At 36.8% G+C, this 27774-nt stretch overlaps 2 protein-coding genes across 9 annotated transcripts in view; one reads left to right on the forward strand and one right to left on the reverse strand.

Annotated features, from left to right (window-relative positions):
• Positions 1 to 27774, reverse strand: part of mrtfab (myocardin related transcription factor Ab) — a 38477-nt gene that overhangs the window by 9845 nt on the left and 858 nt on the right. For 3 of the 8 annotated variants that reach the window (XM_056255472.1, XM_056255477.1, XM_056255471.1), the window contains exons 1-4: positions 8672 to 9120; positions 7221 to 7286; positions 520 to 575; positions 358 to 433 (exon numbers count right to left, since the gene is read on the reverse strand). In XM_056255472.1, the coding sequence (XP_056111447.1) occupies positions 358 to 433; positions 520 to 575; positions 7221 to 7286; positions 8672 to 8801 (328 nt within the window). In that variant the 5' untranslated portion in view covers positions 8802 to 9120. Of the gene's footprint in view, positions 1 to 357; positions 434 to 519; positions 576 to 7220; positions 7287 to 8671; positions 9122 to 17301; positions 17414 to 22110; positions 22310 to 27629; positions 27701 to 27774 lie in introns of those variants that run through there. The other 5 variants (XM_056255475.1, XM_056255473.1, XM_056255474.1 and 2 more) reach the window with 4 other exon arrangements.
• The window catches only part of calcoco2 (calcium binding and coiled-coil domain 2), a 120851-nt gene continuing 97433 nt past the window's right edge, over positions 4357 to 27774 (forward strand). The window contains exon 1 of the mRNA XM_056255484.1: positions 4357 to 4362. The gene's annotated coding sequence lies outside the window, so the exon portion shown is untranslated. The remainder of the gene's footprint in view (positions 4363 to 27774) is intronic.

The following is a 27774-nucleotide window of genomic DNA, read 5'->3' on the forward strand; positions in this document are numbered from 1 at the left end:
AGTGGTGAATAGAAACTACAACAAAGATATACATTTTGCTTTCTAATAGCATAATATAGAGGGATTGATTACAGTGGTTAACTAGTTTTATGAAATGTAATGCAAAACATAACAAAAAAAGTTTAGTGTTATAAATGCACAACCGTTTGTTAAAAAAATAGACTGTAATGATGCATTTCCACAGTTATTAACAAAAGTTTTTTTTCATTTTGTGAAAAGGGTCCATTGCAAGAGGCAGAAATTACATAACAGAAACATGACGTGCAATAGATAAAAAAAGATAATTGAAATAAATAAATATGGTAATCATTTAATATTACTCTGTTTTAATATTCAAGAGAATGATGTGACACTAACCTTCTAGGATGTGCATCCTGACCAGTTCTGACCTCTCTGGCCGACTCCTGATCTTCCTCTTCAGGTAATCCTCAGTCTGCAACAGTAAAAGAGAAAACAACTGTCAACAAAAGTGTCAATCAAAGATGAGAAGCAAGTGAAAAAAGAGATAAAGTCACTTACGCGTGCTCTCTCCAGACTTTTCCTCTGTTCGTGGAAGGCGGCCGGACTCTTCAGAGCTGTGTACAGAAAGAGAGATGCACTTACTTCCTGATGTTCAGTCGCAGGGACTGATGTGCATATTGGTCGTTGTGACTGTCAGGTACTCGATAGATTAATCAGCCGATTATTCAAGATCGGGTGCAGGAGATATTTTAAAACACCAGAATGTTAGAGCTAAACTACTCCAAACAGCTGCCCAATACATATTGTGTTTTCTCACAATTACTGCTAGTGCTATGTCTTTTCAAGTAATCAAGTACTCTTGTATCTGTACACATCTAGGCCAACGTCTCGTATTCGATATTGAGGAACTATGTGGAGAATGTAAAACTAGTCATTAAAAGGTCATTCCGAAAGGTCATACGTAAAAAAAAAGAAAGAAAGAACATCCACTTATATCAGACTCTCAAATCATCTGCTGAAAGAACAAAGGGAGGTCAGTATAATAACAGCAAGTGTGTGTATCCATCTGCATGGATGAAAATGTACTTGGGATGTCAAAATCTATATATTTTTAAAGACTTAAAAATAATTTAGTTGCTAATAGTAATTATAATTTTTGCTAAACAGTTTACCACTAGTCATCTTACAGTATACCAGACAGGAATATTCCTATATTGGTAGTAAAGTATACTGCTGTAATGTAAAAGGTATAACACAGAATAAGAATGTGATGTAACAGCTGAGCTTGGGTAACTAAATTCATGAAATTTCCAAAACCACAAGCTATGGTTAGCAATGATCATCCGCCTGTTCGCTGTGCAAGAGAAGTTCGCAATAATAAACCTACAGTACTGTACAAAAGTTTGGGGTCAGTACGATTTAAGCATATTAAAATGATGACACTAAAGACAAGAGCAATGACTGCTGAGAATTCAGCTTTGAAATCAAAGGAATAAATCAGATTTTAAAACATAATAAAAGAGAAAAGTAATTTTAAATTGTAATAATATTTTACAATATTACTATTTTACTGTGTTTTTGACAAATGCAGCATAAGAGACTTCTTTTTTTTAAAAATCTTACGACCACAAGCTTTTGATAGTTTATAATGGGGACAATACAAATCTGACCTAAACAAAAAAGATTCAAGATTCCTCCCTATGATGATACTGAAGGGGGTGGATTCTGGAATCCAGTGATGTATCCAATGTATATGTAATGAGTGATTATAATCAAGGTATTATATCAATATTTTTCCTTCTATTTTTCTATTGATTATAATCAATATTTTTCCTTCTAAATATCACATGAGTTGAATGACTTCTCTAGGCTTATGAGATTGTACTTTGTTATAGAAGTTACTAGTGTGCTTACTAAAATGTTCTTTTCATGTATTCTGTAATGTCTGTATTTGATATCTGAATGCAGTAACAGTGCTTGCTCATTTAGCCCGGCTTCCAGAAATGAATTATGGACTTGTTTAAACGTGTCAATACATACATCTGTTTTTCTAGGGTACCCTGACAACTAGGTTACAAGGGTCATTGAAACCAATAGTTTGAGTGACCATTTCGTAGTGAAAGCTTTACTTTACTGTGTTATATTAAAGTGTCCTCTCCTTGAGAGAAAGAACATATTATTTTGATGTTTTGAGATGACTCTCCTGTTTATAGTTAGAGCCTGGCCAAATCCAACCTTGGAAAAGCTGTGTCTCGGTGTGTGTGTTAGTCTTTTTGGGTACAGGTTAAGGCACCACTGGCATTTATTGGAGATTGACTGAGTTCTTGTTCTGGACATGCTGGCGCCCAGCAACCCAAATCTGCGACCTGGAAGGTCACGACGTGCCTAACTTCAGGGTCCGAGTGTCAGACGCATAATCGGTGGAGATATGCTTCAGTCTATCTGTTTATGTGTGGAAAATTACTATGTTTATCTATTTCTTAGCCAATGAGAATCATTCAACCTGAAGCAAGGACATATCTTAGACCTTGGTGAAGGGTATAATTGCTGTGATCTTTGTAACTGTAAGCGGGGCGGCCTACGAAATCCTTGCGAGTCTTGAAGCTGACTTCTGCCTGATGAAACTGCAAACTATCTTCAGTAAAACTTTAAAACTAAAACAGTCTTCATTCATCATATCTGGTTTTGGGTCTTTGACTGTAAATCCCCTTACAATACATGCAGTGGAGAAAATAATTATTTGATCCCCTGCTGATTTTGCCCACTTACAAAGAAATGAAGGTCAATCATTTTTATGGTAGCTTTATTTTAACGGATAGAGACAGAATACCAACCAAAAAGTCCATAAAAACACTTTATATACATTATAAATTGATTTCCATTTCAGTGAGCGAAATAAGTATTTGATCCCCAAGCAAAACATCATTTAGTACCCTTTGGGAGAAACCCTAGTTTGCAAGCACAGAGGTAAGATGTTTCTTGTAGTTGGTCACCAGGTTTGCACACATCTCAGGAGGGATTTTGGTCCATTACTCTTTACAGATCCTCTCTAAATCCTTAAGGTTTCTTGGCTGTCGCTTTGCAACTCGAAGTTTCAGCTCCCTCCACAGATTTTCTATAGACCAATTTTCAGCCGACGTCACAGTTACGTCACGGCACTAGCTGGTGGCAGAACAAAGGGAAAACTGGAGGCGGCAAATACAAACCAGCACAGATTCGGCTACAAAATAAGGATCTTAAATTATTCTTCTTATTATTAAATGTCATCTTGTTGTGTTGTTGGGTGCAAGAATCAATGAAAAATGAATATGCTTTATCTGCAATTTTTTATTTCTAGAAATATTCGCCTCATTAAAATTGCACCGTAATGTCCCTCTTTACATTGTCGTCTTCTCGGCGCTGGCTAGGCAGAACTGCAGATCGTACCACACAAGTCTTGTACATGACCATTCAGCACATAGTTAGTTATAGGCATCTAAAGATTTACATGCCCTCCGTTTCTCTATCAGGTAGGTGTAGAAGTCAGGCCACTCAACCGGAGGTAACGTTAACGTTAGTCCTGTCAGATCCTCAATGAGTGTACGGGTCGGCCAATCTGGTTCCGTCCGATTAAAATTAACTTTTGCAAATAACAATCGTGGTCCTGGACAGTGAGTGACCTTGCACATTAAGATAAAATCGGATTTTCTCCAGTCATTGTTAAAAACAAGCTAACAAAACTTGCAGACTTTACGTTAGTGAAGCGGCCAGAGGGATCGTTCTGCCACCACTTAAGCTCCGCCCACATAAAAACGTCACCATGTTTACCAACTGAAAATTGGTCTATAGGATTAACCCGTTTAATCCCACTTATTTCTGGAAGCTCTAAAAATGTTGTTATTGGCTTTGGGCAAGAAATTCAACTTTTAAATGAAAAAATAGATTGTCCTGATTAAAATCTATTAATGTCATGTGACTGGTGTGAAAGGTCACAAGACCAGGGGTCTCATTTATAAAACTGTGCGTAGAATCCTTACTAAAAGTGTACGTGACAGAGGGAAAGTGTTTGAAAGCATTGCATCCACAACAAATATTTCTATTCATTGAATATAAAAAAATGTTGTAACTTCTCAGTAATGATTTCATGTAATTTAAGTGTCTAACTCCATTCATCAGAATGGCATATTTAATCTAAATGTTTATATCAGAAGTAAAACATAGTTTTATTTATTTAAACTGTTATTGTGAACATATTTCACAGAACACTGTATTTATGATTATAATGAAGATTTACGGTTTTAGATAGGCTGCGTCAGTTTCACTAAAGAACAAAGGGATGAACATTTAAAAAGGGATGGATGTTTGCTTCATGTGATAGGCTTGGTGAGTGAAATTATATTTGTATTATCTTTCTGTATACTGTATGTATAATTTTCTTTAGAATGTCGGTCTAAAAGTGATTAAAAAGACCTTTAGCTCCAGCTCACCATCGGTGTCGCCAAACTGCTCCGTCTCCAAAACGTGCGTACGCACGGCTCAAAGTTTGCTTAAAGGTGCGCACATTCTCCCGTCAAGTTTGTTTTTTATAGATCACAACCTTTGCGTGGAAACTGGCATACATACGTTTCCAGCCCCGTTTTGTGCGTACGCACGCTTTATAAATGAGACCCCAGATCAGTTTACTTCCTGCTTGCACATCTAGAAGAAGATGTCTTCCTCAGACTACTACATAAAGTAGTATGTAAAACATCTTAATTAACAGATAGAGCTATCATATGTTGTACATACATTCTTTAAAGGGTCTACTACTGATATATTTTGAGAATTATACTCCTGCATATATATTTTGCTCGTAAGACGTGTAAATTTGTTAACGGTCACAGATGTGACCGTTAGTATAACAGTGCTTCAATTGAAAACACAGGTATTGGCTGTTAATCCTACACTGAATGTATACCACACCTGTGAGGTGGATGGATTATCTCGGCAAAGGAGAAGTGCACACTAACACAGATTTAGATAGATTTGTGAACAATGTTTGAGAGAAATAGGCCTTTTGTGTACATAGAAAAAGTCTTAGATCTTTTAGTTCAGCTCATGAAAAATGGGAGCAAAAACAAAAGTGTTGCGTTTATAATTTTGTTCAGTGTAGTTATCAGTATCCCAGAAACTAGCAATGTGTTGGACCTTCTAGACGTACGTGACTCCCTATTTGATATTCTGTCTCTATTCGTTAAAATAAACCTACCATAAAAATTATAGACCCTTCATTTCTTTGCAAGTGGGCAAATTTACAAAATCATCAGGGGATCAAATAATTATTTTCTCCACTGTACGTAGTACTAATGTTTAGTTAGACCAGTGCAGTGGCCTCTGAATAAACTTTCCCTTAGACATTCAATATCAATTTTAATCTAAAAACTTTGATAAAGTCAGTGGACACATAATGTGTCAGCTACCCTTATACAATTACATTAAACAGTAACGAAATCTTAATATAATCCTGCTATCTTATGTGTGCTGTAATGGATGGGTTTTGGATTTAACATGAGCCATGAAAATGTGCATGCCATGTCATTTAATGTCTTGCAAAATGGTGCTTTGTAAATTAGTATTGTAATGTAAGTGCTTAAGTGCTATACTGTATAAAGCTAAATAAACGGTTAATTTCTGGCTGACGCTTTTAAAGAGCAAAGCTAAAGCTGCTGGGGAACTTCCTCCTTTCCACAGAGGCCACATAGAAAGCACAGTGTGAAGACTGCAAATCCTCTTGCCTGATGAGCAGAACACAGAATAAGGAAGTGGAAACAATAGGGGAAGTAGATCCACCTGATAACACAACAGGCCCTTTCACAATGACTGTGTGTTAGCAAACAAGAGTCAAGTCTTCTATTGAGGACATGCTAGACCACAGCTAGTGGACTGTCCCATCAATTAATACCAGCTGGAGCCTATATGCAAAATGCATGTGTTTTCGACAACATGCATTATAATGGATATACTGTCAGAAACATGCATAGCTTAATATTTTTTATTTTGAATTGGCGTTGATTTCTACATAAGCATTGTTGAAATTATTTATTTGAATGGTGCAATATCCTTTACTACACTAACATGAAATACTTGTGGCTATAGCAGCACCACAACAGCAACTTTATTGACATACCAAAAAAAATTGTAAACCGGTCCCATACCAGGAGTCTGCCTGTCATTGTGGGTATGTTTTGCAGCTAATTTGTGGAACATAAATATATAAGAATATTGTCAGTGTACCTTGCTTTGATTATATACAGCTTCAAGAAGTCACACTTAAAAATGTCTGAATGTCATTACATACTAAATATTAATGCAAGTGGCATATGAAAACATGATGCTGGAGCTTCACTCAGAGAGCCATTTTCCCCATTACTTTCAATCAAATGGTCCAAAAGGGATTTTTCCATGGATATATTAAGTCAGTTTCTGTAAAGTCTCCTCCACAAGTGAAGTTTAACACATTAACAATTTGATTAACCATGCATGTCTGACATATGGAATAATAGTCAGAAAAATCTTTTATTTTTATTTTTTAAATGTAACTTTATTGAACCTTTATATCTAAAAATATATTTAAACATCTTTGATATATCAGGCTTTTATGATTCATATAGTATGATATAGTGAGAATATGGAGCTAACGTTCGAGAAGGGAAAAAACACCTAAATTTTATTCAAAGGCCCAAAATGAGCACATATATGCAATTTAGTGTAGATGTTGCTATTTATATGGCATGTACCACAACCTAACTGTGGACATTGACAATTATAGTAAAAGGCTTGCTAAAAAAGTATAAATTATCAAATCACAGGGCAGAAGGCATGTAGTAGATCATAGATCTACTGTATACAACAGTTTTTCCAGCAAAGTTTTGATCATGTTGATAACTTTGAGGCCTTAGAAATTCATGTATCAAATACGATACAATAGGCTTTATAGGATTAACCACAAGCTTAATTTTGCAGAATATATTTGTTTTACCTGAAACTTCTAATGTTTTGCTTGAAGTGTTTGTGCTATATTACTATAAAATAAACGCCATTAGTGTGATATTTTGATATATAATGCACAGAAATTCATACATTTTTAAGTGTCCAAATACTTATACTAATATATGAAGCCTGCACAAACATTCCCAAAATGGCATAATACATTGCAATCTCCATTTGCTGCAAGTACATATATATATATATATATAAACGTGTGATGCTCGACATAACTAAATGAGTAAAATGTGACTTACGAGGCATGATTCCTTGACTGACCAGCTCCTCTCGCGTCCTTCTTTGTTGTAGTTTGAGCTGAAGAACTGCATGGGGAGAGAGGAAAAGGGTTCAGATACAGAGAATGACAGACGGCTGCAGCGAGATGACTATAACATAGACAAGACAAGAGCTCAACCGGCCCTCTTTCGGTATCTTGAACTAAAGGGTGAATGCTGATGGGAGGGACTGAGGAGTGAATTTTGAGGTTGTTTGGGTGGTTTTCATACTTCCCGTTTTACCAACACTCAACCACTTTTTCAAACGAGAGGCAATAGGCGTTCTCCAAATCAGGAACTTGCATGCAGGCACAACACATTGAGTAGGTTGCTCAATGACTATAAAGAGGGTGGTGGTGTGTAGACAGCTTTTGAGATTTGTTGTCATTGCTTTGTTCTGTGAAAAGAAGCCGTTACGGTACCATTGTCAAATGTCACGTTGGAAAGGATGTGGCTCATGAGTATTGATGGCATCCCAGGACGCTTTAGAGGTGTGCACCTGTCAATCCTGACACAATGACATCATCACCCACCCACATGGCATTGCTTTGTGTGCACTAGTCAGCTGTTCTGACCTTCACAGCCACTACGTTTGGGGATCATGAAACCAGAACACTGTCTGCGCTAAATTACTGTAGTACAGCATGCCTAGACCAATCATTCACTCCCTTCTGGAACCTTTATTTTTAAGGGTGTAAGGTGACAAAACCAGTAGCTGTTTTGGTGATCAGCTGTGAGGATGTGAACCCTGGTCTTTTAAATTAGGACCCCTTTTTTGTCACAAGTTCCCATAAAATTCCAGAACACCCACTCCGTTTCTCACTTGCAAATTGAACGAAGTTCCACTATTTGTTCTTAATTCTTCCTATTCTCACTTCATTTTAACAGCTGTTTTTGACCGCCCACTCCTTAGCGTTGCTAAGCACTATTTTTGTAGCTACTGAAGAAGAAACACAAGCCCTCTCGCACCTCTCCAACAACCTGGCCTGATACTGTAAATCAATAAGACACTTTTAAATGCCAACACTCTCTAAATCTTCTCTTTGCCAGCCTGGAAAATTCTGTGGGAGACCTGGAAAGTGTGGCGTCAACATTCAGATCTTGAAACAAAAGAAATAAAAAAAACCTCAAATCATGCAGACAACTGGGTTAATCCAAGAGCCTGTGTGTCTGGGGTCTTAATTAAACGCGCCTCTTGCTGACCGTCCACAAAATCCCTAGGCCTGGCACAGTTTGCAGGTCAACCGGTGCTCGCTCTTGGCTCTGTACGAGCAGCTGGGGTGATCTCACCACTAAGACACTAGAATAATCAGGTCTGACGTGTTGAGATTCGGGATGAGCAAATAATGAAGCTAAATTCAAGGTATTAAGTTGGGTGCACACCTGGAGGGTGTATTTATACTCTGGAAAAGCATAAAAACAACACAGCCCACCTTCTTTGAGGCTATGATATGCATGATTGTCACAGTCCAGACTCCATGACATCTTCTCTTGATCATTTTGGATGGGTTGATCCTCAAAAGAGGAAGTATCAATGTGAAGGCAGTGGTTTGTGTCCAGCATGTTTGTATCCAGTGTTGCAAGTCTCTGCAAAAGTCTCAAAGTCGAAAATGATATTCCATCGATGGTCCAAAAGTGAGGAAAATGGATTGCTCGGTGCAAGGTATGTTAGTCCACAACAACAGTATTTACAGCGTTTCCAATCAAAGAAATGGAGAACAGACAGCTTCCACTTGGTTTCTTCCTCATCCAAAATCTGATCCTCTTATTTGTCCTCTTTTATTCTCAAAGATGGATGCAGAAGCTCCGCAACTGCGTCACGCAGAGGCAGAAAATGAAGCAAATGCACAAAGGTGAGGACGGCAGAGCACAGAGCCTGCTCTGCACTCAGTAGAAGACATTCACAGAACAGCATGACTCTCACCCTCAAACACAGAGGAGGGTCCGCTGAGTGCCAATGAACGCTCGCTTCAGCTCAGCTGTTGCCTCTCGTTTACGCTCTACAATATGGTAGACCACCATTCACTCACTCAGCTCCATTTCATTGGGTCAAAAACCCAAACCAACCACTTACTATAGTTTTGAATATTTAATTGAGCTCTATATGTTGAACAGATTGAAATTTGTTTTTTATTCACATATACATTCATCAACGCACACATCAGATATGGTAAACATGGAAGCTCAAGCATGTTCACTTGACGTGCGAGAACCAATGAGGTTCATTCTCGTGTTACGCAGCACGTTTGAGCTTCCACAAGAACCAATGAGGTTCATTCTCGTGTTAAGCAGCACGCTTGAGCTGAAGTCCAGCAGGTTCGGTTGACCTTCTGTTTATGTTTGCTGATCAATGTTTATATGTGAATAAAAGCCTAAATTCTATCTGTTCATCATATAAAGTGATCAAGTCTCTTCTGAAAATTTTGACTAAAGTGCTTCATTCTCTTTATGACCCTCAAGCGTCAAAGTGGTAGTTGCATAGCAGTCTATAGAGAGACAGAACTCTCATATTTCAATAAAAATAACTTCATGTGTGTTCTGAAGATGAACGAAAGTCTTACAGGTTTAGAATGACATGAGGGTGAGTAAATGACAGAATTTGATTTTTTGGGTGAAGTAACCCTTTAATATTTCTGTGGAAAGCATGATACATTATTTTCAGGATTATAATATTTTTAAATGAAAAATTAATTTGTGGTCATTCATTTTTCATGAAAATGTAAAAAGATAAAATTCTATGTATATACTTTTGTTTTTCTCATTGTTAGTGTTGAAAGACAACAAATGTTCTCATAAAATGTTCACAAACTGCTTCTAATTGGTGTTTCTCACATGCACATCAAGTGAAAAATTAAACGTAAAAAAGGAACAGATCAACCCTCTCACATATTACATGCTAACAGCAAACACAGTTCACATTTCACAAGGTATTTAATATGGAAACCTCTCACAACGCTCTCAGAAATGGTGTCATGCGCGGCTCTCGGGAGTCCCGGTGACATGATTGAGCAGAGAGAGTGGAAGGAAGGAGGTCACAGGAAGAATGTCGGTTTCCTTTGACCTTTCCTTATACTTTCTGGCAGATAAAGTACAGGAGTTTGCCTGTCAGGAATTGTCAGGCTCACATACACCACACATTTTGGACAGTTGGCGAAGCCCCTAATCCCCCCACCCGGGTCCTCTCTCAGTTTTAAATAGTAAGGCCAGCTGGCCAAAAGGCTCTATATTCAGCTCAGTATCACCTGTGCAAGCACTGGATAGGGTTACCCTCCGCTAGAGTTCTTGCAAACATGACTCACGCACATTTTCTAACAAACACACAAAAACAATATTCAAAAAAACAAAACACTAAAGGATGGGACTTGTAAATTTGGATAAAGTATGTGTTGTTCACTTAACTCTTTCCCCGCCAGCATTTTGCTTTTAAACAACAACATTTTATTCTAGGGTTCAAGCATTCTTTTTTTTATCAACATTTGAATGTGGGTAAGTTTAATAAAATAAAACAACATTGAAGAAAATCCCGTTTTTGTCAAGGTCTATGCCCGGATTGGGTACAGAACGATGATCAAAACATAGATTGAGTAGATCGCGTCCATCAACACCCCCAAAGCTTGCACAGTCCTAAACCTCTTCATGGGTTTGACATTTCATTCGGTAACCTTAGGCAGTTTTGATATGTTTGATGATCACATTAAAAGCATTGCTTACGCATATGTATTGCTCGTCTCTGCTTCTTCGCTAGTGTTTTGATCTGGAGATTCTGTACTCTTTCAGAAGATGCGTAATAGTGCCCTCTACCATATAAAAGGGAAAATATTGTCAGAAAATTCCATCAATAAAGGGGGAAAGAGTTAAAGGGATAGTTGACCCCAAAATTAAAATTGTCATCATTTACTTACACTCATTCCAAACCTGTGACTTTCTTCTGAAAGAAAAAATAAATAAAAGAAAAAACAATTACAACCCTAAAAAAAAAAAAAATTCTCCATTAAAAAAAAAAAAAAAAAAAATTATTCACACCAAAAAAGATACATAGGTTTTTGAACATGAAAGTGAGTAAAGGATGGCTGAATGTTCATATTTGGGTGAACCATTCCTTTAAAAAGTTTTAATCAGGTGACTGGAAAAAACTCAGCATTTAATAAATATGTTTTTGGCCACTATAATTTTCGTTCAGATTAAATATGAAAATGTGTGCTCTAATGATAAACAGTCATATTATCATATTATACGGAAATGAAGGTCACTATGCACAGAATCCCCAGAGACAAAAACATTAGCGTGATCTGCTTTTAGCCCACCAGCTCATCGCTGCCATCATCACAGTTGACGCTCATGCTGTCATTGACCAGAAAGGCCCAGCACTGCGAAGTGCCGACTGACCACAGAGGAAGTCTATGCTAAGCCCATAAGTCACTGTGAAGAACAAAACACCACCTTTATCAAGTAAAGCACCACAGATAATAAAACCAAAGTTCAACTGGCTCTCAGACAGATCTAAAACACCCAAATGAGTAATGCAATGTAGTTTTTATTACAAGCAATACAAACAATTCTTTATGACTGTTAGAATAAATGCTGGTTGATCATTAAAAGTTAACTTATGATACAGAACTGATACAGTTTTTGCAGCGGTCACATCCGCTTTGGCATTTACAACATTTATATTGAGATTAAATTAACCTGAGCTTCTTCCATAACCTCTAATTATTTTGAAGTATATATTTAAAGTAATGAAAACATTTCCTCAATCCCAAAATGGAGAGGTTGATTTTCTATTACATCTACACTGTTATATTTTCAGAGAATCAGTTTCTTTTACACCACATTAAAACACTTTTCTTGCTGCTATTTTCCTTTCTGCTTTCAATCACTTACTGGAGAAACAGTCATCGTTACTTCATTTTCCAGCACTAGCCAGAAGTTCCTAGAAGACCAGTTTTCACGCAGCCTTCATTTATACAATGACGTAAGAGATCCATCCTACAGCCATAAAGTCATCAAAATGATAAGCACATGAGAGCCAGACACACAAAACAGGATTATACAACAAATCTCCTCAATTTAATCCAAATTGGGCCCCAGAAACAAGTTTTCATAAGCGTGAAAATCTGAAGGAACGAAAAGAGTACACAGAAAATCAGGCCAGCTGCCAGACTTATATGTTGCTAAAGTGCAGAAAGGACGTTAGATTAAACTGAACAAATGAGGTTATGGGAGGAGAGAGAGACGAGTGAAGAAGAGAGGTTCACGTCCAAGCTCTCCTGTTTTTCTGAATGTGTTACATAACATCTTTCTGAACTCATGTCACCCAAACCTCTCTACCTCCTGCCCTACTTTCCGGCATCTCTGCAAATCACGACTCTCGTTTTTATAGGTTGACGTTCTCACACATATTTTGTTCCCTTCTAGGCTTTACAACTCTAGAGTTGCCTTAACCCTACAAAGCCTTCTGTATGATATTTGATACGCACATTTCTAAGGCCTCTAAATTATCAAAATGATCAAAACTTTGCTGAAAAACCTGTTGTACCAATCTTCTGCCTTATTTTTTATTTAAAAGGCATTTTAGTGTAATTCTAAAAATGTCCCCCTTCAGGTCGAGCTACTTGCAGTGAAATTTTAACTGACTTTTATCAAGATTACTATCAATTTTATATTCAGGATCAGGATGAACACTTTCTGCACTGAAACAACTTAGGTTTACTTGATTATACATACATCCCTTTTAGAAAAATCAGGTTAAAATTTGAGCATCAAATATGATATATCAAGCTTTTGAGAAATGTTTTTTGTACATCTTCTAATCTTTGTACTGCATTGCATTATGTTTTGCTGCCACAATAAAAACTACAGAACTTTGATAATAATCTAACCATTTAAATATCATTAGTCTGCCATACTATTGATTTCAGTGGTGTAAAGTATTTGAGTAAATGTACAAATGTAACTACAAAGTAGTTTGTAGTTTTACTAAGTATCAAAGATATTAGACATTTTTACTCTCTACTTGACTATATTTTTTGAATAAGTATATGTACTCCTTATTCCAAAACATTTGTGATGAGGAATGCAATTTGTCGTTACATTTTGCATGGCACCTAACCCTTTCTGCAGCTGTTTATATCTGCTATAAAGAAGCAATATCGCCATCTAAGAGCATTGAAGGTACTATATCTTGTGCGTTTCGTAAAAGTACAAGTATGGTTTCCACTTTCCAGGTACTCTTTACACCTCTGATTGATTTAAATTACAAACTTTTTGTTTAGATTCTGTCTAAAGGTTCAATAAACTGCTCCATTTGAAAAAAAGGAAAAAAGATTTTTTCATATGTAAAGCCTGACATATGAAAACCATGCACCACGTCTTAACCAGAAGTGACACAAAGCAACGTTGAGCGAAGTTCTGCAAAGTTGTGCAGGGTAGTCCCACCCATTGTGATATCCTGTTGGTTTAAAATACAGCTTCTCATAACTCTACATCAAATATCCTCTAACTATACAGATTGAGAGAAAAGTGCAGCTTAGACACTGAAAACAAAGATGAAAAAAACAACATAAATTGCATAAATAACTACTAAAATATTATTATTATTAATAATAAATTAACTAAGTTGGTTGCACTTTAGTTTAAGGTCCAATCCTCACTATTAACTAGCTGCTTATTAGCATGCATATTGCTAGAATATTGGCTGTTTATTAGTATTTATAGAGCAGACAGAATTAATTGCATGACCATTTTCTACATCCTTTAATCTCACCCAATACCTAACCAATACCTCAACTACATAACCCATTTTTATATTTTATGTATATAACATGTAATGCATACGTTTTTGGAAAGAGAGAAAAAAAACTATTGTAATTGTCATAAAAAAGCAATATTTTGCGGTCTCTAATTCTGATTGGACAATTGTGGCACATTGCATAGGAGTTTCACATTCAGTGTGGAGAAACCTGCTTGTTGCTGGAAATTGTCACACTATGGGGTTAGGATACAATGTTGTTTTTTGATCTGTGGTGTCATTACCGATATACACAGATAATTGCCATGAAACAATGCACATTCTTTTAAACCTGAAAAACCCCGTAGTAACATCTGAGTATTTAACCCTGGCCTGTCATGACTTGTTAGCCTGGTAAGGGAGAGTCGCTAAGTTTTGTCCCACTGATCATTATCTTCTGTGTCCTTTGTAAAGGTGTCACTTTTTTCAAACACAATTGAAATCTGAGACCACACTTTCCTTTATACTGTTTTTACAGAGAATTAATGACAAGCAAAAGCATATATTCCCCAAACTCTGCAAACGTTATCTGAGATGGAAATCCTGCGGAAAGATTTCACCAGGATATAATTTGGTTTGTGACAAAAGGTGTTCTCTGTATATAATCATGTGCAATCAATCTACAACCATTGATATGTGAATGAGTCAGTGGATGCTATCAATTCAGCCGAAAAGCTGGAATTGCAAGAACAGACAAAAACAAAGCAGTTGATAGGAGTGGTTCCCTCGCATTCCTCTTTATGTCCAGTGGCTTAAACATAAACAATACAACTAAATTAAACACATTTGTAAGATCAATATCGCTCAGGATATCAGACCACAAGCAAAGTTTTTTTCTTGATCAAAAGTATAGTAAAACAATATTGTGAAATATTATTACAATATAAAATTTGTAAGTCTTTAGTGTCACATGATCCTTCAGAAATCATTCCAATAATGACTTTGCCCATTTTTTAATATTTTTATTAATTAAACAAATCTTACTGACCTACTGTGCATATAGGCTACTATATATGACATTATATTAAAGTTTATTTATATTAAAAGTTGATATGTATTTGTGTGAAATCGTAATATACCAGGAATCTGGTTTAAGGGTTATATGTATGCAGAAATTTTGTGCGTTGGAAGCATCACTGAGGATGTCTTTCTGACAAAGCACTTTTCATAGCTCGAGGAAATGAGTGCATTATTGGTTCTGGCATACTGTACTCGAAAAAATCAAATAAATAAAAGCTCTAAACTGATGTAATCTTAAAAAGGCCACTTTATTACCACCAGACTAGGTTCTGTCTGTGCCTGCAAGTACAAGTACACACTTCTTTCTTAACAACAAAGCCAGATAATTCTAGGAAGTTTCCCTGTTCCTGGAATATCCATTCATCCTGTCGTCAGCCAAGTTGTCATTTTATCATCAACACCACAATAAGCAAGGTGTGTTTTCCAGTGTTATGATTCGCCTGTCCTGTTAGTATGCAAGACAGAAGATGCCTAGATGACTGCTTGAGGATTAAGCCTAGCTGTGGATTGTGTTTAGTTAATGCAAAGCAATGGCTCCCTTTTCCCCTGCTCCTCCTTCCATCCTGTTATGTTTAGGGCCTGTGTAAGCATGCTGGAGTTAAACTTGGCAAGCATCCCTAAGATGTTACATAACAGCGCAACCCATAGACAGTCAGTGCAAAACCCACTGCAGAGTAACTGTGCTCTGGAAAGCATGCAAATCATGCATTTTTCACAAGACTGTCTAACTCCAGACCACACACAGAAATATCACTTTAAATACCAATGTTAACTGTGGGACTGAAAATGAACAGAGAGCTTCGATCAATCCATCAGTTGCAGTTAAAAATCAATATTAGTATCTCATGGTGACTGGCACCGAAGGTTTGAAAGTCCACATAACTTTTATTTTATCTAAAACTCACGTCAAGGAATCTCCATCTGGAGGAGGGGATTCTCGCAGATAATCAATCACTCTTTACACAGACTTTTGCCAGAACGCTGTCAAACCTCCTTGCCCAAGAGCATAAAACATGACATGGTAACTCTGTATGCTTCCTTGTCTTGCTGACCCAGACATTCTGTCCCAAAAGGAGTCTGTTCTTTTCCTCAAAGCCCTGAGCTCCACTGCCAGACCTCAGGGAGAAAACAGCTGGTTTTAACAACAGAGAGAAGGAAAACTCCTATTCATCACTGACACATCCCGCCCTTTCCAGCAGCCAGCTCGAGCAATTCCAGGGTGGGCTCTTCACACATATCTGTTTCTATAGTGTATCCTTCTGAAGAAATCCACTCGAAAGTATGAAAGCAGTGAAAAAGAGTAGTAAAGTAAGAAGTACAAGTAAGTGTGCTTTGAGGCAAATTAATGATTTTTAGGTTATATACTGTATATAGATTCTGCCATTTCTGTTTCTTTGCAAGTTTCACGCACAAAAGAGTATCTTCAAAAATGAAGTTGTTGTCATCCTCAGGGCATTCGAATCCGACCTGGGTCATGTCCCCTTTCTCCTTCTCACACCCCTACTTTTCTGTCTATGCTCAAAAGTGTTACGGTTAAACTAAAACTATTTTTTAAAAATACATTTTTTATAATAAAGCTTAAAAATATAAATATTAGGGAAAAAAACGTACAAAAAAACTAGAAATTAGAAATGCCAGCTGAAATGAAATAAGTTTAAGTTGTAGTAAAATTTGTGAAACTTAATTAAAAATAAGCAAATAGAAATATTAAAAAAGAAACAAATAAAAATGACAAAAGCACATAAAATTACTAAACCTAAAATAACTGAAATTTACCAAATAAATGCCAATTCAAAATAAATACTATAGTATATAAATAATACTAAAATAACACTGATGCTCAATTGTCCTTCAAATAAAGGCAAATAAATAAAAAGTTCATGGATGAAGTTCAAATTAAACGTATAATGGTTGGTTACTATAATGAATAGTCATGCGGAATAAATAATCAGTCTCATTCCACAACTGTTTATCGGGAAAACTGTTATTTTCCATATACAAAAAAATAATAATGCTTAACATCTTCAACAGCTAAAAATCTGGATTGCTTTGGCTCAAGAGCAAGTAAATGTTGTGGTTTAGTGAGACTTCAGTTCAAACAGCAATAAATCCTGTGCAGGACTTCACAAACAGCAGGCTTAACTATTAAACAAAGTTGTTAAACCTCAACCACAGATACCGCACCTCACCTCAACATGACTTCATTCCCACCAGCAAACATCTAACATTAAAAACCCAAACGTGCAAGTACTGTACCTGAATGTATGGCCATATCCTTCCACTGCAGAAGGATACGGATACAATCACGTCCACACTTTATTAATCCATTTCAAGACCGAACAACAGAGCAAGTTGAATGAAGTTGGCTGACTGAACTCCAGGCTGTTCTGCTGAGAGATAATTCCCGCAGTAGATCCAAGAACACAGGGTGTGTCTGTGCGCCCCTCACCTTCCTCCGCTCGGCGCTGGCGTGTGTGTGCACGCCCTACAGATGTGGGTGTGTTAGCACAAGTGTTTGTGTCTCTGCGAGTCGGTTTCTTCCTTATTACTGGCTAAGTGCTGCTTTCAGGCTCCGCTTTCAGCTGTGTTGAGTAACTCCTAGTTTTCCTGCTCCTTGAAGCCTTTTTTTTTAATTCATTCCAGGAGAGTGGGGAGGAGAGATCAAAAACTGTGTGTACTGATTTGAGGTCACTCGTTTACTACAGAAGAAAACGTGTGCAAACTACAAGCCAGAAACTGAAGCCAAAACACATTCCAGACCACCTTTGGCCCTCGTCATTCTCCTGACCGCCTGCTTTCTGAGGCAGGATTTCAGCTCTGTACACAAAGTTATGCAATCAAGTCTTCAGGACGGCTACCCAACACACACCCTACCTCAGGCCTTTGTTCCCCCTCCCAAACTTATTCACTTTAAACAGTTCTTAGCGATAACTCGGGTGGCATATTGTTCATTTTGTCAACTGTTACTTGAATTTCCAAGACTATCATGTAAAAAAAAAAAAAACAACCTCTAAACCCTAAACTTGCAGTTATTTCTACATTCATTTTCCAGCTATATGTGGCTTGCCAAAAATTCTTGTCTAAAACCAAAACTTCTGTACAAACTGGGCTAAAAATGCTAAAAATAAAAATGCTTTAAATAAAATAAAATAAAAATAAATCTGTTTGAAACTGCTTTTCAGTTAAAAATTTGTGTTTGAATTTATTTGAATTTCAGTTCATTTTAATTGTGCATCCTATTTGCTACCTCAATTCCAACCCAATTCAAATTCAGGAATTGAATTGTAATTTTAAGGGCACTTTCAATTCAATTCTGAATGAAATAATATTGTTTTCATAAATTTTCCAGCTAAATGTGGCTTGCCAAAAGTAATGCAATTACATATAAATTCTTGACTGAAAATTCTCGACAAACTGGGCCAAAACTGACATTTTAAAATGTAAATTAAAAAAATTCTGTTTAAAATGTTGCTTTTCTGCAATTTGAATTTTATGCTACCTTAATTCAAATTAAATTCAAATGGAGGAATTGGAAAAGGCATTTTCAATTCAATTCTGAATACGACATAACAAAACACTTTTTTAAAAACAATTTTTCAATTCTGACCAGAATATGCCTCCATAGGCAGCGAATTTACTGTGCAGTTGACCTCATCGGTCTTATTTCTCATAGAAAATTCAATCTCAGAGAAGGTAGATGGGCCTCATCAACAGTAAATGTGACCTTTTTTACCATCAATATACAAGTCGTTTACATCTAATTAAACCTGCGTCAGTTTTACGTGTATTCTGTTTTTTCTCAAAGTCGCAAACATTAAACCAGTTTAAAAAAGCTAATTATTAGCTGACAAAACAAAAATTGTAACAAAATAATTGTATGACATTTTTGTCAGAAAATATTCTGTGGCTAAAACTTTCTGTGCATATAAACTTGTTAATAACAAATGTATGCATAAGCCAGCATTGTTTGTTTTCCAAAAGCCTTAACAGCGATCAATTCTTTTTTGTGCAGGAGAAGAGAAAGGTCCTGCATTAACATGTCTGCTACTACAATCTAACCCTCAATGAAGTGCAGCTCTGGGGGCTGAAGACTGAAAGAAGGGAGTGGTGACTGCAGGCCATGCGCTTCTACATGGGACTTTTAACTTTATTGGCATTCCTGCAGTTCTGGAATGGCAGAGTCACAAATACATTGAATAAATCAACAACATCCCACCACTCAACGACCTACCACAGCAAACCTTATAACATCCCACAGATTTTTCAGGATTAAAATATAACATCTCCCATTTAGAATGCAATCACAGCACGCTGAAGCGTCTGTCCGTCTTCCTGCTTGCTCCGTTTAATTTTAACTTCTCTAAATCGTCCTTTCCTCTAAGCTTCCTGAAGTCAAACAGAGTGTCTGCTGTATATCAGAGAGCTGAACGCACACGCTTTGAAGTGTCTTTCAGCATGTCACACAGATTTAACAGGCCATTTCATCTTCAATAATGTATAATTCCTTGACACCCTTCTCCCACAGGATCTAAATATTCATCCTTTTATTTAAAGAAAACACTGCATTACATAACATTACACAACAAATAATTAATTTTGACTCTGTAAATGACACGGAATACAGAGGGAAGGAGAATGAACAGTCCACACTAACAAAAATACCAAAAAGCACCATGTTTTTGAACACCCAACAGTTTCAATGCAAATACGATTAGTGTCCAAAAAAATGATAATCACCCTCTGTCCTTCCATTTCTAACCCACCCACTGTCTCAAACCGTCTCTTAGAAGAAACAGAGCAGCTGATAAAAAGGCAACTTCTTGAGACATTCTCTTTAACACTGTCGAGACTTGTAGGTTTCTGCACATACAAAACTGTAACATTAGAAATGATCTAATTACTCCATTACTGTGTGCTAAATTTAATTAGGAAATCCTCCTATATGTACATCCATATGAACGTATTATGCTGCTGTACATCCTGTTGTTGTGAGAGACACCACAACCCTACACCATTGAATTCTACAATTAATCTTCATCAAGTTACCTAATATAATGAATTCTACCAATACAAAAATCTATTCGATTTCAAAATAAGGTGGATAGTAATACCATGGTATATCTTTTGAAGTACACTGAAGTATATGAATATTGGGCCTGAGTATCAATGGAGATTTCCTGATCCAATTCGAATATTTTTGGAATGATTCAGTAAAAGAACTGGCTCATAAGACTTGTTCCTGAAGCAGACTACACTGGTCACGTTGTCTGTTTTTGCATGCAACCTGCAACTCAATAGAAACATGTTTCTTGCCACTATTTTGTGGTACGCAGATATTTTATTGCATAACAGAACATACACACTGCAAACTCACATTCACCAATAAATGAATGGTAAAATATGATTTATTTTGCTGTGGCACTGAAGAACCAGCGGGATATCGGAATCATTCAGCAGCAGCCATATCACCCTGTAGCCCAAGACTGGTTGCCCACTGAAGCTAAGCAGGGCTGAGCCTGGTTAGTACCTGGATGGGAGACCTTCTGAGAAAACCAGGTTGCTGCTGGAAGAGGTGTTAGTGAGGCCAGCAGGGGGCACTCACCCTGTGGTCTGTGTGGGTCCTAACGCCCCAGTATAGTGACGGGGACACTATACTGTCAAAGAGCACTGTCCTTCGGATGAGACGTTAAACCGAGGTCCTGACTCTCTGTGGTCATTAAAAATCCCAGGATGTCTTTCGAAAGAGTAGGGGTGTAACCCCGGCATCCTGGCCAAATTTGCCCAGTGGCCTCTGTCCATCATGGCCTCCTAATCATCCCCATATATATATATATATACACTGATTGGCTTCATCACTCTGTCTCCTCTCCACCAGTAAGCTGGTGTGTGGTGAGCGTTCTGGCGCAATATGGCTGCCGTCGCATCATCCAAGTGGATGCTGCACATTGGTGGTGGTTGAGGAGATTCCCCCTTCCATGTGAAGCGCTTTGAGTGCCTAGAAAAGCGCTATATAAATGTAATGAATTATTATTATTATTATTATTATTCAAATGAAGTCTCAGATTAATTGGAAAATTTTAAACCAGCCATAATGAATATGGTAATCATTACATACTATGTATATAAGCCATTAAACCATTAAAATTTTTGGGGTCGGTAAGATTTTAAATATTTTTGAAAGAAGTCCCTCACGCTCACCAAGGCTGAATTTATTTGATAAAAAAATAAAGTAAAAACAATAATATTTTGAATATTACTACAATGAAAAAATGTTTACTATTTTTGATATATTTTAAAATGTAATTTATTCCTGTGACGGCAAAGCTGAATTTTCAATATCACTACTCCAGGCTCCAGTCACATGAACCTTCATTAATCATTCTAATAAGCTGATTTGATTTATAAAAGTTTTATTTATAAATCATTGGTGATAATATACAAAAAACATGATACTGAATATTCACTGGCCAGTTTGCATACAATCAAAAAATTATTTCATAATGCCGTTCACTTCACTTAAGCAATTCATTTTTATTTATTAACATTGTATCAGGTTTCTGGTTCAAATGTGATTGCTTTTAGCAATATGAGAAAAAGGAGAAACTTGTTTAATGTTCTATTATGTTGACATTTAAAAGTTTCTGTTATGTCAGTGTTTTTGGGGGTTACCATTGTGGTGAAGTGTAGAGCATGTGCTTGTGTTGACAACCTGCTAGCAAGAATTCAAATAGCTTTAATAATAAAGCAACCATTGTGGCAGTACTATTTATAGTTATATTTAGTTAGTTTATTTTTTTGTAAATCACAGGACTAAACAAGAAGCATTATTTGAATAATTCAATTTAAATGGAAACCATTTATTTAAGTTAAGCTAAAACCATTCATTCAAGTTAAATGAACACCATTGATTTTTATTTGTTCATGGTTGATTCCATTGGGTTTTACTTCTTTCAATCACGTGGAACCACTGTCTATGGTAGAATCATGTTCAGCCAAAGAGCTTGGTTTGACATTCTAAGGGAGTTTTGCTAATGAACTAGCACTAGGGTCTAGAGGTTAACTCACCATTCTTGCGTTCTTTCAGGGGCAGTGGGCTCGGTACAGACTGCAGAGTGAGTTCCTGCAGCTCACTGGCCACCGCCTCGCTCTGAGGACTGGGCACGGAGCCGTTGCCCAAAGCAGACACCATGCTGCCAGGGCTTAGCTCCTCCCCACGCTTGGCTTCCTGCGCTGCCAGGGTGACAGGTGGGTGAAGCAGTCAGACCTGAGATGTTAATTAGAGACGAGGCTGAATTAGAAACTGGAAAACACCACAGACAGACATAACACACATATAAAGGGCGTCAAAGGCTTTGCAGAGCGAGAACAGAAGGTATTATTTCTGACACGGTGCATATGAACAGTGTTATATTTTGCAAGAGCACAAATAAAGACATCACACCTTTAACAAATGACATTTCTAAGTCAAATCTTAAATTAAATTTCAACCGGAAAAAAAAAATGACATGCAGCACGGCCTGTGCTAACAGGGAAAACAAATATTTCCATATAGTGCCATGTCCCATTAGCCTATATAAAACACTATTACTCGCTACTTAAACCAAGTGAAACCACTGTGGGTGTGTTAGGCTACATGTTCTATAAAGCACAAACAGCATTAGTTCAGACCTGAATCATTGTGCAACTCACACATTCTCAATGCCATCCAATATGACTGGAGGCAGCGATTTACACAAGAATGTAAATATCATCAGGTGGGGAACTCAAAGCCTCCAGCAGTAAGTCATTTAGAAGAGTTTTAGAAAATGCTTCGTCTGGTATCCTTTTTTTTCCTGACAGAACAAAGAGCGATTGTATTGAGATCTAATCTGTGAGGTTGAAAAGTACTGCAGAAATAGATTTCCATAGAATCCCCATAATTCACAGTTCTATACATTTGCTGCACTATGCATGCCATGTTCATTTGTTAAATATTTCAGCTAATTGTCCTTAGATAACAATTAGAAATTTCCCTCACACAACACTGCTGTTCAGTAGCCTACTTTTATTCAGCAAGGATGCATTAAATTAATCATGTGACAGTAAAGACATTTATAATGTTACAATTTTAAAAATAAATTCTGTTCTTTTAAACTTTATATTAATTAAAGAATGTGTCATGGTTGGTTTCCATAAATGTATAAAGCAGCACAACTATTTTAAATGGATAATTATACAAAATGTTTCTTTATCACCAAATCAACTTATGAGAATGATTTCTGAAGGATCATGTGACACTGAAGACTGTAGTGATGCTGAAAATTCAGCTTTGCTGTCACAGAGAAAAAAATAAATAAATAAAATTTCTTCCAATAACATAAAAAAAATGACAGACCTTAAACTTTTGAATGGTTATGTATGCTGAAATTGTGAATAAAACCCAATTTATGGAACAACAGATAATATTATTAAAATCCAAATATTTAACATAAAATCTCAGAAAAAGTAGATGAAGAATTATGGAAAAATGCAGTTAATTGTCTTTTCCTTGCACAAAGTTATTGTAGGATTTCAGAAAATGAGCAACTAGCACATTCTTCAAAATATATTTGTTTATGTTCCACAGAAGAAATTAAGTAATACAGGTTTGGAATGACAAAAGGGTGAGTAATGACACATTTTGGGCGAACTATCCAGTACACTGCACAGTACACACACACACACATTGTTGATCGATTTGAATCGTTTAACTTTGTCCATAACTCTATGTTTCTGATTTTATCATTTAGACTTCTTTTTTCTAGCCATCATTGTACATTATGGGATGGGTACCGAAACCCGGTTTAAAACGGGCCCCGGGGATAAATTACGAAAACCGCAGCAGTATCGATACGATAACCTCCGATATTTCCAGTTCTGCTGTCGGTACTAGAGAAATCAAGACAATCCACGTAGGCCTACTGTTTATTATTGCTATAAAGACGTTATCTTGCAGCCGTTTCTATGCGATATTAAACCAGAAGAGAGAGAGATATCTCACGCGCATGCTGCAGCTGCGCCCACGAAACGAAAGTCCCTGCTTAATTAGTGACGATGGAAGAGAGAGCTAAACATTCAAACGTCTAGTTAGTTACACTTTAGGCCTGTGGTATTTATGCAATTTTATTTTCGATTTTGGCTTCCACTGATAATAAAAAGAAGATATCTGAGGTAAAACTTTTTTTTTTTTTAAATAGTCGCGTTCGGTCTAGCGCACTTCCTTCCCTACACTATCATTTCTCCCTAAAACCCAAACTTAACGTCAGAAACAGTACAATCGGTCATTGTTGTAAAATGCAGTCTCTACTGTTGCTAAATTGCGAGATGTATTTTCCAACTATCCCAACAGTTTGGTAGAATGCATTAGGCAGAAAAAGGCTGGCACAAGCCCTGAAAAGACGTCTGGACAATCCCTGTAAAGGCTCCACATGCAGCATTAGATGCAGTTTTCCAATGAGACATTAAAAACAACTTAAAGCATCATCTGACTAGGAGCACAGAAATTGCAATGGCCATTCTGAGCATTGAAACTGTAGAGATGGCATTCACAAATGCACATTATGCAACTCTCACTAAGTGAGGTAATGTACATCTACGCCCGGTTTCACAGACCAGGATTAAACTAGTCCCAGACAAAAAAGCATGTTTGAGCCATTTTAACAGAAAGCAACTTGCACTAACATATCTTAAAATATCTCATTGTTTTGTCTTAAGATGCACATCGGTAAGTTTTTTTCAAGGGCATGTTTATAAAAGCTACTTAAATGTCTGAATTGAACTAAGGCCTAATCCTGGCTTAATCTAAACCCTGTCTGTGAAACCAGGCCCTACTGACATTAAAGGGATAGTCCACCAAATTAAAATTCATTCATAAGTTTCTGTGAAACACAAAAGAAAAGAAGAGATTTTGAAGAATGTTGGTAAACAAACAGTTTCGTTTTCTATTGACTTCGATTGTATTTTTCCCCATATAATGCAAGTCAATGCAAACCAAAAATATTTGGTTACCAACATTCTTTAGAATATCTTATTTTATGTTCGTATAAGAAAGAATGTTCATTTTTGGGTAAACTATCTCTTTAACTGTATGGTGACAACTGATTTAAAGGGATAGTTCACCCAAAAATTAAATTTACCCATGATTTACTCACCCTTAAATCATCCTAGGTGTATATGACATTCATCTTTCGGTTTTGAATTCCATCAAAGTACATCCATCCATGATAAAAGTGTTTCACACGGCTCTGGGGGCTTGATAAAGGCATTCTGAAGTGAAGCGATGTGTTCGTGTAAGAAAAATATCTATATTTCAAACTTTATCGACTAAAATAACTAGCTTCCGTCAGACAGCCTACGCAAGTGGACTTGCGCCACAAGAGTAGCCCGTGACGCATGTATGAAATAGGATGTAGGAGTAGCATAAGTTTAGATGCCTCTCGCAGTTCAAACAAACAGGGCTGGGCAACAAACTCAAGCCCCTCCAATATTTCTCTTTAAAAATTATCGTTTTAGACTTCTAATTCGTGACTGGTGTTTTGTTTTGCTCTATCCTCTGCACTCCCGCGTTCATCAATGCGTCAGGTCAAGGGTCACTCTTTCGCCGTAAATCGATGCGTACGACCGTCTGCCGAAAGCTAGTTATTTTAGTCGATAAAGTTTTAAATATGGATATTATTGGATAGTAAATCATGGGGTAATTTTCATTTTTGGGTGAACTATCCCTTTAAGGGCTAGAGATCCAAATATTAGAGAAGTAATTGCTGAATGCTTTTCTTTAAGAGCAGCCAAAATCAATGTCAAACTGCATGATTGAGTTTTTGCTTTCTGTAAGAGTCGCCCATCTTGTAAACTGATGCATTCTTCATTATGAGCTCATCAGCATCCAGAGTCTATCGACATGGCAATCCCACCCTGACGTCCCATGAGAAGAGAGGTGGAGTAGAAAGAATCATTTTTCTTTTGAACGGTTACCTAATATTTCACAAGCCTTTTGAGACTATTTAAATGTTTTTCCTATTGCTGTAAGCCTAATGTTTGCAATAAAGTTTCAATACCTGCAAGTTTCCCTTTTCTTTGAGAAGTACTATTAGATTACATTGTCTCCTGCCAGCTATGAATTAAAAAAATTTAAATAAAATCAATGACACGTTACCACTAAAACCTGGCTGGGTTATCACACTCATGCTCTTCTGATTGGTCAATAGCATGACTGAGTGGTCAAATACTTTTATAATGCTATGTTGTATATTTTACAGCTGTTCATGGCAACATACCAGTTCTACTTTCGTATCATGCCAAGCCTTCTTTTATCTCATACCGAGTCAAAACAGCTCATTTGCAGCACTGTGCAACTAAGCAGTTGAAATATAGTATTTAAGTAATAATTTTATGGTTAGCATAAATAGATAAAAAAAATGTTTTAGAGGCATGTTTAATACAGTGGTTCTCAACCAGGGGGCCTCAGTAAATTTCTATGGGGGCCGCAGGATGACTTAAAAGTATTTTAAGTCATCTCAAGACCCCTGAGATTCATGTGCCCGTCTCAATCACCCTGCAGGACTGTATTTTGTAAAAATGACAGACTGGCTGCACACCATCTCTTATATATCAAATAGTGGGATTATCTTGCAGGAACATTCCTACTTTACTTGAGAAACAGTGTTCAGACATGCAGTGTTCAGGTTTAGTCCACTGACTAGGGGAAATACATTATGCTCTCTGACATTCCTCATTGTGCACGTCCACACCTGCCTTTAACCATCAGCCACAGAAGTCATTTAAAAACACAAACATCAGTGCACAAGTGATGCAGGTAACCCCATGCCCCATTAACCCCCACCAACCACAGTGATTCTACCTTAATGTTATGAAGCGACGAGAATACTTTATATGCGAAAAAAATATATCAATAACGACTTTGTTCAACATTTTGTTCTTTTTCGTGTCAGTTTGACACTGTTTATATTAATATGGGCACGATAATTGCGTGTGATGATGTAGAACCCAGAAGCACACAAAAAGTATTCTCGTCGCTTTAAAACATTATAATTATGTTGAACCACTGTAGTCACATGGACTGTTTTAACAATGTCTTTACTACCTTTCTTGCCTTGAAAGTTGCAATGACGTTACTAAATTAGCCAAGCTGGTAACTCAACTACAGAGGATTTCTTAACCAAAGCATTAGCTATTCAAACATCAATTTTAAAGTCAGAGTGAAACGGAAGTTATGATAGTATTTTCTTCCCTATTGTGATGTATATTAGAGTGATACGGCTTCTCAAACAAGAAAAATGTAGAGCAGAACTTAATTTTGTCCATTGGGAATTGATTGGATTGTTGTTTGCCATTGCTGTGATCTCATGTGAGCGACAGGTTGCCAAAAACACATCATCATATGTTGTTGAAGAGGGAAGGGAAGTTATTTTGATTAAATATTATTAAGGCACATGATTTTTTAAAAATAATAATGATGTGCCCAGATAAATAATTTCTTATAAATACTGCAATATTTCATAAAAAAAATGACCATTTTGATTTCATGGTGACTTTAAAGAGCACAATACCTTAATTATGAGATCCACAATAACAGATTTCACCCTCATTTCCACTCACAGTTTGAGAGCATCTTGAAGGCCTGATGAAAGAGAGGACCCTCATTTGTAATGAAAAACTGTATATATACAAGTACATAATCACTGTACAATACCC

The sequence above is a fragment of the Rhinichthys klamathensis genome, unplaced genomic scaffold (assembly GCF_029890125.1).
Source record: "Rhinichthys klamathensis goyatoka isolate OS25496 unplaced genomic scaffold, OSU_Roscu_1.1 h1tg000121l_1, whole genome shotgun sequence".
In the NCBI taxonomy this organism is placed as follows: domain Eukaryota; kingdom Metazoa; phylum Chordata; class Actinopteri; order Cypriniformes; family Leuciscidae; genus Rhinichthys; species Rhinichthys klamathensis.